The 13369-nt window shown below is 34.1% G+C and overlaps 1 protein-coding gene across 1 annotated transcript; it reads left to right on the top strand.

The window, feature by feature from the left end:
• The first annotated feature begins 8558 nt into the window (after positions 1–8558).
• Prosalpha2 (proteasome alpha2 subunit) lies at positions 8559–9925 on the top strand. The gene is made up of 5 exons (XM_075290928.1): positions 8559–8716; positions 8777–8853; positions 8926–9181; positions 9273–9428; positions 9695–9925. The coding sequence occupies exons 1-5, from the start codon at positions 8676–8678 to the stop codon at positions 9867–9869; spliced, it is 705 nt and encodes a 234-aa protein (XP_075147043.1). The 5' UTR covers positions 8559–8675; the 3' UTR covers positions 9870–9925.
• The last annotated feature ends 3444 nt before the right edge of the window (positions 9926–13369 follow it).

Raw genomic sequence — 13369 nt, 5'->3', positions numbered from 1 at the left:
ACTCAAAAGTGAAAGAGAGCAAGAGGTAGAGAGAGAAATTTTGAAATTAGGTCCAACAATACACACTGATTACTCTTTGTGGAAAATTACAAAGAAGATAAAATCTCAATCAAAAATCAATAATCCCATTCGAAAATCTGATAATTCGTGGACAAAGAGTAATAAAGAAAAAGCATCTACATTCGCCAAACACTTATACGATGTTTTCACACCTCACAATGATGATGAAACGCCACAGTATATTAACACATTTCTGAACCAACCTCATCAGCTTGACTTGCCAATTAAAAAATTTACAAAAACTGAAGTAATTGAAGCACTAAAATCTTTGAAAACTGCAAAAGCTCCTGGATATGATTTAATAACCCTTAAAATACTAAAGGAACTGCCAAAAGAAGGCACGGACTGCATCACCTTTATATTTAATGCTTGCTTATCCCGCAACTTTATTCCACCCCAATGGAAAGTAGCGCAAATCACTATGATACTAAAACCAGGTAAACCAGCTGACCAAGTTAAATCATATCGACCCATCAGCTTACTTCCTATACTTTCTAAAGTCTTGGAATCTCTTTTTTTGAAGAGGCTAATGCCTCTTATTGAGGCAAAAAACCTCATACCAAATCACCAATTCGGATTTAGAAAGAATCATGGAACTATTGAACAAATACATCGTTTAGTAGAAACAATTCACTCTGCATTCGAAAACAAACAATATTGCACCTCGGCATTTTTAGATATTTCACAAGCTTTTGACAAAGTGTGGCATGACGGTTTACTATACAAGCTGAAAAAACTACTGCCAATAAACTACTATTTATTTATAAAATCATACCTCCAAAGCAGGATGTTCTATGTCCGTGAAGGGAATGACATTAGCAGTACAAAAATTATAAGAGCTGGCGTGCCCCAAGGCAGTGTTATGGGGCCAATTCTGTATATACTCTTTACATCTGACCTTCCTCAATCGAAAACTGCAGTTATTGGAACATTTGCTGATGATACAGCAGTACTAGCAGTCCACAAAAATGCTAACAAAGCAAGCGACTTGCTACAAAACTATTTGAATGAACTGTGTAGCTGGTTAAAATTGTGGCGTATAAAAGCAAATGAATCCAAATCGACCCATATTACTTTTACTCTTAAACAAGGGAGCTGTCCCTCAGTACAGATGAACCAAATAGTACTTCCGCAAGAAACTGAGGCAAAGTACCTTGGTTTGTATCTTGATAATAAACTAAATTGGAAACACCACATTAAAATTAAGAGAAAAGCTCTCGACTTGCAAGTGAACAAAATGAATTACCTGATTGGGTCTAATTCTAAATTGTCCCTTGAAAATAAATTGCTCATTTACAAATGCATAATCAAACCTATTTGGACATACGGCATCCAATTGTGGGGAACAGCTTCCAATACAACAATCAAAATACTACAACAATTCCAATCAAAAACTTTGCGTAAAATCGCTAGGGCACCATATTATATAACGAACACACGTCTGCACAAGGAGTTGAATATTAAAACAATCCAGGAAGAAATACTGACACATCTGAACAACTACAAATTAAGAATCGAAACTCATCCGAATCCACTAGCATCAGAATTGATGGCAAACCGGGAGACATTTACAAGGCTAAAGAGGAGAGCACCACAAGACTTAATATTACCATAACTATTTAACAAAAATGTATAATATTCATAGTATGAATGGGTTCACCACTGGGTGAGCACCATGGATATAGAAAAGGAAATAACAAACACTAAGAATAATGTAAATATCGAATTAAGATAAAAGGCATTAATAAATATGAATTTAAAAAAAAAAAAAACTTTTTTTTGGGTGTAGGCGACCAATTTGTTTTTATCAACGGCGACATATCATATGTTACGGGGATGTGATAGTTAATACCAGAATAATACCGGATGTAAATCATTTGATACATCCAAAAAAAGTGACCACTTCTTTAAGTTAAAATGAACTCATTGTGAAGAAAGTTGAACTTCGTATAGCGCCAAAGACATCTTTATTTGTTTGAACGATGTGATTTTCGTAGAAATTAGGTAGAATACATTCCATATATTAGTTAACATTTTCCTATATTTATGTACCACTATACTACAGAATAAAAAAAATTAACTGAATTGAAGTCATATATGGAATGATTTTATTGAACATTTTTCATTCATTTGGACAAATTTGGACATATTTGTGGTAAACCATTTAAAATTAGAACTGCTTACCTTTGTTTTTAAATACAGTTTTATTTATTTATACACCCATAGAAAAATTATTACCATACGGTCTCAAAACGATACCGTACGTTATTGATAGTTAGCCAACCCCGTATGGTACAATATCAATACCGAATGGTACAGCCGGTACGCAAAGCATGAAAGTACCTTTCGGTACTATGAAAGTACCAATATGGTAATGAAAATAACACCTAAGCGGTATTATTATCTATACCATAAAGGTATTGATGTATGAACAATGCGGTATTATCAAATAATACCTAAACGGTATAGGGTTTAATACCAACCCGGTATTAATTACGAATGCTTTGTTATCAGTGAATAAAATTTTCTTTTTCAGTAGTAAATTCTTATACCATGCCATGCCTTATTCTAGTTAATGAACTATTCCTAGCTGCTTTCAGTTTAGGCTTTTTTTTTACTGAAACAAGTAAATTTTATTATTTCACACAAAAATGTAACTGAATGAAAATAAAATGGCTAAACTAAATTGATGAACATTTTTTCCTTTAGTTTCGAAAACACTTTTTTCTGGGTGTTCAATAATTGCAAAAAAAGTGCGAAAAAAAATCTGTATATATATCAGTTATGGTCATCACATTCACATCATAAGGCCGGTACTCTGTTCGGTTTTCGCGTTGAAACTCCATACAAAACCAAAAAATGCGAAAAATTTGCGAAATTTTTTCCATTTGTGATACTTTGTTTTTTCGTGTTGAAAAACTGACGTTTATAGCACGGCGCCATTTGCAATGTGAATTAAGAAATAAATTATTTATTAAAAACTATTTGTGCGGGTTTATAAATCAAACACGGACCCTATTTTTGTTCCGAAACTATACAAAGGATCAAAGGAATAGCAGATCAATTGCCCAAGGAAAAATAAAATGTTATTTTGTAAAAACAAGCAACAACCACCAACTTAATCCAATATCGCTCCCTGTAAAATAGCGCTCCAAGCTACCTAAAAAAACGCCGCTTTCTATGTGCGAAATAATGGTTTCCATAAAAATTTTTCGCAAGAATGAACATAGTACCGGCCTATAGAAATGAACACTGTACAATTAAAGTAAACGTGTTGATTTTCAATTCCATCTTTTTTTAATAGAAACCCTTCAAGACCAATGTATTTTATTTAGCACCAAATAAATGTGTCCTTCACGAACTTTGAATGATCCTTGGGCACATAATGACGACATTGACATTGTATATGCCGGATGTTGTTATTGTCCTAATGTAAGGTGGGTATTAAGTTCGAGTTTAGCCGCTAAAATCTTTCATGATGATCCTTGTGCCATTGATCTCAGCGTCGTCTCCATTTTTATAGTTTTGGGAGCTCTTACTGTCCTTGAATATATTTCCCGCATCAAATTAAATATTTTTCTTGATTTTCCGACATAGAATTGCGTCGGAAATAAAAATGTTTTAAACCGAAAAAATTAAAATTATTTTTTTGCACATCAGCTGATTGTTTTCTAGTGATATCGGCCTTTTATTACCGGGTATTGTAATTGGTACAAAAAGTAATCGTCGCCGTCGCCACTTCACAGGAATACCAATTGAATGACGAGACGACTTAAAAGCGACAGACGACAAAAAGCGACGGCGAGAGCAAGGGCGACTTCAGGAATAAGGGTGAATAATTTTTCTATGGGTGTAATGATTTTCTTCTTCTTGTTCCTTTCAATTTCCTATATTCTAACAAGTGTGTTTCCTTAAGTTTTGAAAGGATTGAATACTTCTTAGTACGAATGAACTAAAATATTTTTCTATGCCAAGTGTTATTCGTATGTATAATAAACTTTCTATAATAAAGGAAGTCAGTATTATCGTTTTATAAGAAATTTTACTAAATTTGAGAAAACTTGGTTTTATTTCGGTTTTTGTTTATTTTTACGAATGCTTTATTATCAGTGAATAAAATTTTTTTGTTCAGTAGTAAATTCTTATACCCAGCGAAGAAAACAGTATTAGTAAAATTCCATGCCTTATTCTAGTTACGGCCATTTTCTTGTAGCTCCGTTTGGCTTTAGCTGCCAGTTAACAGAAAGTAAATTGCAAATATCTTCTCTCCATAGTACAGTTTAAAATTTCGTTAGCTAACGGAACACTAACGGAGCTTCATGAAAATGGGAGTTAATGAACTATTCCTATCTGCTTTCAGTTTAGGATTTTTTTGCTGGAACAAGTAAATTTTATTATTTCACACAAAAATTTAACTTAATGGAAATAAAATGGCTAAACTAAATTGATAAAAATTTTTTCCTTTAGTTTCGAAGGCACTTTTTTCTGGGTGTATAAAGTGGTATTAAAATTAATAGGTAACGTGAACCAGTCTATCAATACCAAACTGTAATGGCCACGTACCGCCATTTTTCTACCAGTGTACTTGTTTCTTACAGATTTAGTTTTCACTTTAACGATTTTAGCGGCTAAGTTACCTTAAAGGTGAGTACTTTTCTTTAATAATCCATTTTATGGAATACAAACTTTGTGAAAATTTGCTTTGGGCTATTCCCCATCAAGTTATAATAAAATTTGCAATAAATAAGAATAATGTTACGCCTTTTTTTACTGATTTAGTTTTCACTTCAGCTTAGCCATTTTATGGAATACAAACTTTGTGAAAATTTGCTTTGAGCTATTCCCCATCAAGTTATAATAAAATTTGCAACAAATATGTATAATTTTATGCCTTTTTTAACAATTTCGTTTTCACTTTAACGATTTTAGCGTCTAAACGATTTTTTTGGAATTTTGGCTTTTTCGCATCGATATTTTTTGAACCACTTAACTTATCACAAATCCAATTTACACGATTCGTCATATAATCGGTATAATCAGACATTTCTAGCTCGAGATATAATATACCCTGCCAGCATTTCAAAGTTCCATTTCATCCTCATCGCTACCACAGCCTCGTAAGTGACACTACAACAATCGCTGCCTCCATCGAGAATAAACACGCTGCAAGATGTAACTTGCTACTTGTAACTCAACATCATTCTTTTATTATTGCAAAAAATTATATTAAAAGTGATGATCGTATAAATGTTTTATTTATAAGAATTTATCAATTTTTAAATAAATTAATAAAAATCCAAACAATCGTGGTTTACTTGACCACATTGATTCTTTTACAACTATCTTAAAATAAACTATCTTAAAATTCAGATAGTTCGACGGGGCTCTTATTGGCGTCGTTCTAAATTGATCTAAAAAGGCACCTAATAATTGCACTGATGAGGAACTTTTTTGTAGTAACTTGGCGCGGTACAACTTCTCAATAGTGACGGCGCTTTTCCGACGAGTTTTGGATGTCGTATACGATTGTTTTCGACGTGGTGAGAATACTCAGAATTGCCTTTAAATTCAAAAAATGTTGGCAGGATAATTTTTTTAGTGAAAACATTAATTAGAAATACAAACTTAGTACCGACCTTACGTAATGATATTATGCCATCAAATAGATGAAGTTAGTATGAAAAAAATCATAAAAAATCACGAATTTATGACTTCACAAAATTACCTATTTGATTCAAATTTTATTATTACTTGATGGAAAATGGCCTAAAGAAACTTTTCATAAAGTTTACATTCTTTAAAATGGATTATTAAAGAAATCGTAAAATATAACGATTGTAACGGCTAAACACGAACTTAATACCCACCTTAAAGATGAGTATTAAGTTCGAGTTTAGCCGCTAAAATCAAAACTAAATCTGCAAAAACAGAATAAAATTATATCTTCTTGTTGCAAATGTTATTATTACTTGATGGGGAATGATCCAATGCAAGAATTGAAAATGTTTAGTTTAGGTGAAATAAATTATTATGGAAAAGTAACCGTGAAAAATGGCCAATTTATCGCGATAATGTCAACTTAGTACACACAAGGTGAGTACTATGTTCGGGGTTTCCACCAAAACGCTAAATTAAGAGTACAAAGAATATGGCCGTATGTTCGGCCAGGCCGAATCTTATGTACCCTCCACCATGGATTGCGTAGAAACTTCTACTAAAGACGGTCATCCACAATTAAATTACTTGGGTTGCGGCCGATGGCAAGGCTTCTTAACATCATCTTCTAAATTGTAAGTTAGTCCATGCGGGATATATAGTAGACAAAAGAAAGGTCGATTAAATATGTATATATTCAGTTCTTGACCGGTATATATAGGAAAGAAATAATTATGAACCGATATGAACTTTTGTGCTGTAATTATAGAGCCAGAATTGAAATATGGGGGTCGCTTTATATGGGGGCTATATACAATTATGAATACGAGTCTACCAAAAATGGCAGATTTTTTACTGTTTGGTAGATTGGTAGAATTCTTGATGTTTTGGAAGATTTTGCAAAATATTCCTCTCCAACTATGAAATGCTTCATAAATTTTCAATAGAAATAACATTTTGACAAAATTTTCTACAGAAATAAAATTCTGACAAATTTTCTATAGAAATTATATTTTTGACAAAATTTCCAAAAGACATAAAATGTTGACAAAATTTTCTACAGAAATAAAATTTTGACAAAATTTTCTATAGAAATATAAAATTTTGACAAAATTTTCTATGGTAATAAAATTTTGGTAGATTATTTTTGGCTCGAGTGGCAATCGTGATTCTGAATTCTGTGATTGGGGATCGGTTTATTTGGGGGCTATATATAATATAGATCGATACGGACCAATTTTGGCATGGTTGTTATCGGCTATACACTAGCGAAATGTACCAAATTTCAATTGGATCGGATGAATTTTGCTTCTTCAAGAGGCTCCGGGGGTCAAATCTGGGGATCGGTTTATATGGGGGCTATATATAATTATGGACCGATATGGACCAATTCCTGCATGGTTGGTGGATACCATGTACTAACATCACGTACGAAGTTTCAACCGGATCGGATGAATTTTGCTCCTCCAAGAGGCTCCGGAGGTCAAATCTGGGGATCGGTATATATAAGGGCTATATATAATTGTGGACCGATATGGACCAATTCTGGCATGGTTGTTAGAACCATATACTAACACCACATACCAAATTTCAACCGGATCGGATGAAATTTGTTTCTCTTTGGGGCTCCGCAAACCAAATCTGGGGATCGGTTTATATGGGGGCTATATATAATTATGGACCGATGTGGACTAATTTTTGCATGGTTGTTGAGACCATATAACAACATCATGTACCAAATTTCAGCCGGATCGGATGAAGTTTGCTTCTCTCTGAGGCTCCGCTAGCCAAATCTGGGGATCGGTTTATATGGGGGCTATATATAATTACGGACCGATGTGGACCAATTTTGCATGGTTGTTAGAGACCATATACCAACACCGTTCTCTTGTTGTTTTATACTCTGTGTAAGTGACACTGCAACAATCGCCAACTGTGATGGGGGAAGCGTATGAAAAAGTATGAAATATACATGAAAGTATTTTGCTATCACTATTGTTACATGAGCCATTTTGTATTTTGTGAAATACCAAGCGCAACCCTGCCAATTTCAAAGTTTCATTTCATCCTCATCGCTACCACAGACTCGTAAATGTCACTACAACAATCTTCAACTGTGATGGGGGAAGCATATCAAAATGTACATGAAAGTTACATATTGCAGCGTCTATCAGCCAGTTTGTTTATTTTCGATGGAGACAGCCTGCCTGGAAAAATATTTGAAAAACGATCACTTTATTCTATTTGGAAAGTCGAAAATTGTTCACCATATACCTTTCACAATTTTAAGCGTAATATCTATGTTTTCAGAACTTTATTTTCGTTTTTATTTAAATAAAATAACAGTAACAGTATAAATAAAATAACTAACAGTAGTGATGGCAAAATACTTTCATGTGGCATAAATGTTATATTTACAAGAATTTATAAATGTTTAATCAAATTAATAAATATTTGAACAATCGTGTTTTACTTGACCAATGATTCTTTTACAACTATCTTAAAATACACTTTTTCTAATTGTTGAAGGGGCTCTTATTGACGTCGTTCTAAATTTATTAAAAAAGGCACCTAATAGTTGCACTCATGCGATACTTTTTTGTAGTAACTTGGCGTGGTACAACTTCTCAATAGTGACGGCGCCTTTCCGACGAGTTTTGGATTTCGTATACGATTGTTTTCCACGTGGTGGGAATTCTCAGAAGCGCCGTCAAATTCAAAAAAATTTGGAAGGATATTTCTAAAATAATTGACTCAAAATATAATCGTGAAAACAAGCTGGTTTTCAGCACTATACTTACCTTTATTCTCCTATCATGCGGCGAAATTAGTAAATGTTACCTCTAGATAGTCACGCCGTCAACAACGCTCGGCTTCGTTCTCTGGCGCGGACTATTGCTGTGTCATTTTTAGTTTACAAATTTTGGATTTGCTTGAGTATCAAATTTGTATCGACGAAAATGGCTTCGGAACGTTACAGTTTTTCATTAACCACATTCAGGTAATATATATACAAAGAAACAAAAAATATTTTATTTATAGGTTGTCATTTCTTTGCTAGTCCTTCGGGAAAACTTGTGCAGTTGGAATATGCTCTGGCAGCTGTGTCGGCAGGAGCCCCTTCTGTCGGCATTATGGGTAAGAAAGTTGAAAATAATATATTCATAACATACATATGGAAGGATAAGAATATTATCCAAATCGTTTTAGCTTCCAATGGAGTCGTTATTGCAACGGAAAACAAACACAAATCAAATTTATATGAAGAGCACAGTGTAAATCGTGTTGAGATGATTACAGGCCATATAGGGATGATATATTCCGGCATGGGTCCAGACTACCGCCTATTGGTTAAACAAGCTCGAAAATTAGCTCAAAACTATTATTTAACATATAAGGAACCTATACCCGTAGCACAGTTGGTTCAGCGTGTTGCTACTTTAATGCAAGAGTACACTCAAACCGGGTAAGCTTTCCAATACTAGTACATATTATGTGTTTTCCTTTTAACAAAATACTAATTGTGCATGCCTTCATTATTGCGAATGGTATTTTAGAGGTGTTCGACCATTTGGTGTTTCGTTATTGATTTGCGGATGGGACTCTGATCGCCCGTATTTATTCCAGTGCGATCCATCTGGTGCCTACTTTGCTTGGAAAGCTACTGCGATGGGTAAAAATGCTGTCAATGGAAAAACATTTCTAGAGAAAAGGTAATATTTTCAAAATATTTATTTAGACATTTTTGAGACTGAATTTAAAGAGTCATTTCCTAGCGACAACACTATGATTTGATATAAGTCTTTAAATTTAATCTTATGCTTTTATTTTCATTTTACAAACAGAATCTAGTTTCTTAAAACTTTTTTGAAAATTTATTGGTAAAAATATTCTTTCGCAAAATCGAAAAAAATAAAAGCGGCATCCCGAACAGGATTAGTATATTAATAAAAATTATTTTGTATTCTTGCCTTTATAGATATAGCGAAGATTTGGAATTGGATGACGCCGTACATACTGCTATATTAACATTGAAAGAAGGGTTCGAGGGAAAAATGACTGCAGATAATATTGAAGTTGGTATTTGCGACCGCAACGGTTTTAAACGCTTGGATCCCGCTACCGTAAAGGACTATTTGGTTAATATACCCTAAACTAAGTAATTAATTGAACAATCATTTACAAAAATAAATGGAAACAAACCATTCAACGACATTTTTATAACTTGAAAATAAGAACCTTCAACCAACCGTCATTTCTCTAAAAATGACTTTAATATACAGTAATCTCTCGATTTACGTCGTGATTGGTTCCGGAATTTGACGACGTTAATCGAAACGACGTAAACCGAATTAATAATTGCTCATACTCTCCTAAGTCCATTTATGCATGTGTGTGCGTGTACAAAATAAAAAACTTCAAAAATAAAGGTAATTCAGTAATTTTGGTAAGAATTTCAGTAAAAAATGTTTCGATATCATCATCGTTGATATTTATTTTACTTATGGAAGGCGTTTCTGATAAAGTAGACAAAAAAATCGACGACGTAAATCGAATGGCGACATAAATCGAAGTTTGATGGAACAAAAATATTGACTTAAATCGAGGGATTGCTGTATGGTATATATGGAAACAATTTGTTCACTAAAGCTTTAGATTTTAATAAGTATATTAAAAGTTTAATGGAACGAATGTGTGGAACATTTTTGCCGAAGTGTAAGCCCAAAACATATTCGATGAGAGAAGAAAAGTTGTTTCCGATTGCACAGTACTATACAATAAAGCATTAAAAGTAACGAAACATCATATCCCTTTAGTAAGAAAAATGTTTTGTATAAGAAAAAATCCTATTAAAAATAACTCGTATAAGAATATGTGTGTGATAAAATCGAAGTTAGAATATGCCTCAGTGGTTTAGTTTGGAAATTAATCAAATTTGCACTAATTAGTTTTTGGTTTACTGAACCTCTTGACCAAAGTCTCCAAATGTAGGCTCATACATTTGGAGACTTTGGTCAACAGGAGAAAGAAAAATTCATTATTATTTTTGTATACACCCAGAAATTTATTAGTAGAAACCAGGGATCCGGAGCGACCCATTTTTTTCGCTCCGAGAAAATATTGTAGTACCCACATTACTTTATATTGTCACTTCATTAATATTTTGCGAAAACAAAAACACAACTACATGTCTATTATAACAGAAACAAAAAGAATTTCATCTTCTATATATATAAAATTCAATCTATGTTTGTTTATTTTTTTGTTTGTTTGATTGTTTGTATGTTCCGAGTTGGCTCCGAAACGGCTGAACCGATTTACTTGAAACTTTCAGAGATCGTAGGGGGCGTTCATGTGGTGAAAATAGGGTACCTCATTTTTGGCACCTGGTCGCGGAGGGGGACCTCACCTTTGTCCGACTTTTTGAAAATTGGACCAAAGTTGACCGATTTGCTTGAAATTTTCATTGAAGGTTGTGGTTGGCATCTAGACAAAGATCCGCTACTTTATATTTCGATATTGTTGGTGGAGGGGGAGGGGATCTCCCCTTTGTTCGACTTTTTTTAAAGTACAGCGAAAAACCTAAAATTCTCTAAATTATCTGAGATTTACAGAGAACATGCGGTGAGGTTATGGAATTAATATGGGGTACCTGATGATTTCATATGTTGACGGGGAGGGGGACCTCCCCCTTGCCCTACTTTTTGAAACTTGGAACAATATTATGCGATTTGCTTGAAATTTTCATTGAATGTTGGGGTTGGCACCTAGACAAAAATCCGCTACATTATTTTTCGATATTTGGTCGGGGGACCACCCCTTTGCCCGACTTTTTTTAAAGTACAGTGAAAACTAAACTCCCCCGACTGAAATTTTACGGAACAATGGGTGAGGTTATGAAATTTATATCCTGATTTTTTAATAAAAATAAAAGGGCATAGGGAGACATCCGCTTCTCTTAAGTACATCCAGAGAAAGAATTAAACGTTACCGAGTTACTTGAAATTTACAGAGGACTGGGAAGAGGTTACGATATTAATATTTGATACCTGATTTTGTGATATTTGGACGGAAGAGAGACCGCCCCATTAGGCTTATAATTTGCTAGACATATTCTGGGACGTTTACAAAAGATACGCTACATCACTTTCCGATATTTGGTCGGGGAGGAGGTCTTCCACTACAACTGTAAACTGTCAACTGTTTTCTTGAAATTTACAAAGGCAGTGGGGGAAGGTTATGAACGAAGAGGCAACCTTCCTTGCCCCACACTTGAAGGAAAGTTTCAAAAATTTTCAGCGAAGGTTAGGGGTGCTATTAGGTTAGGTTAGGTTAGGTGGCAGCCCGATGTATCAGGCTCACTTAGACTATTCAGTCCATTGTGATACCACATTGGTGAACTTCTCACTTATCACTGAGTGCTGCCCGATTCCATATTGAGCTCAATGACAAGGGACCTCCTTTTTATAGCCGAGTCCGAACGGCGTTCCACATTGCAGTGAAACCACTTAGAGAAGCTTTGAAAACCTCAGAAATGTCACCAGCATTACTGAGGTGGGATAATCCACCGCTGAAAAACTTTTTGGTGTTAGGTCGAAGCAGGAATCGAACCCACGACCTTGTGTATGCAAGGCGGGCATGCTAACCATTGCACCACGGGGTGCTATTAACTACAGTGTTTGTCGATATCGTATCGGGGAAAGTGACTAGTCTTGGGCAAAATCGTTCACCGTAGTGATTCGGACTCATCGTTCCTTTTGTACAAAGGAACTAGTTCCTTCAAATCGTTCCATCGTTCCTTTTCGTTCCGGATTTGTATATTTCTCATCACTGCCATCTACTAAAGGCAGACATTACATTGTTTGTTTACTTTTAACGAAGTTCATGGTCATGGTGAAAGATACAAAAATATGGAAAATTGAGTGAAATTACTTCAAATAGTTTATAGTAATATAGTAAGAAAAAAAAATTAAAGGAATGGAACATTTAAGAAAGTAACTAAATTCAGGAAGCCAAACTCTTTGGATGGATTTTTGGATTGAATAATACTATACTCTGTGCAAAATTATTCATTGCAAGAAATTACGATTTTTTTTTCGTTTGTGAAAAGCCTGAGATGGAATTAATGATTCTATTAAATAGCAGCATATCAATCAATGATTTAAATACATACGCGCCAAAATGAATGAATTGGCAAATAGCTCAAACAGAAGTAAAAAAATCAAACTGTGATCCGAGGAACGATGGAGCGTAAAATGAAAATAAAACTAATTGACAAAAGGAACGATTAGAACGAAAGAGATGGAACTAGTGACAGTCGTTCCTTTTAGTGAACCGTTCATTGGAACTAGTTCGTTCCGGAACGACACAAGACTAAAAGTGACGTCCCTTTAAAACAATAGAGCAAAATTTAAACATTTCCGATCTACCTGCAATTTACAGGGAACGTGGGAGGAGGTGATTAAATTTATACAAGATTTTTAAATTAGTATATGATTTATCGATATCTGGTTGGGGAAGGGGAAAATTTAAATAAACTGTCGATTTACTTCGATAGAATTTATAGGGACCATTGAGTAGTTGTGAAATTAATATAGGGTACGTTTTTTTCCGATTTATTGGATGAGAAACAGTAATTCTTTGTATGTTATTA

The sequence above is a fragment of the Haematobia irritans genome, chromosome 1 (genome assembly GCF_050003625.1).
Source record: "Haematobia irritans isolate KBUSLIRL chromosome 1, ASM5000362v1, whole genome shotgun sequence".
NCBI classification, from domain to species: domain Eukaryota; kingdom Metazoa; phylum Arthropoda; class Insecta; order Diptera; family Muscidae; genus Haematobia; species Haematobia irritans.
The sequence above is the reverse complement of the archived record's forward strand: the minus strand, read 5'-3'. Positions and strand labels throughout refer to the sequence as shown.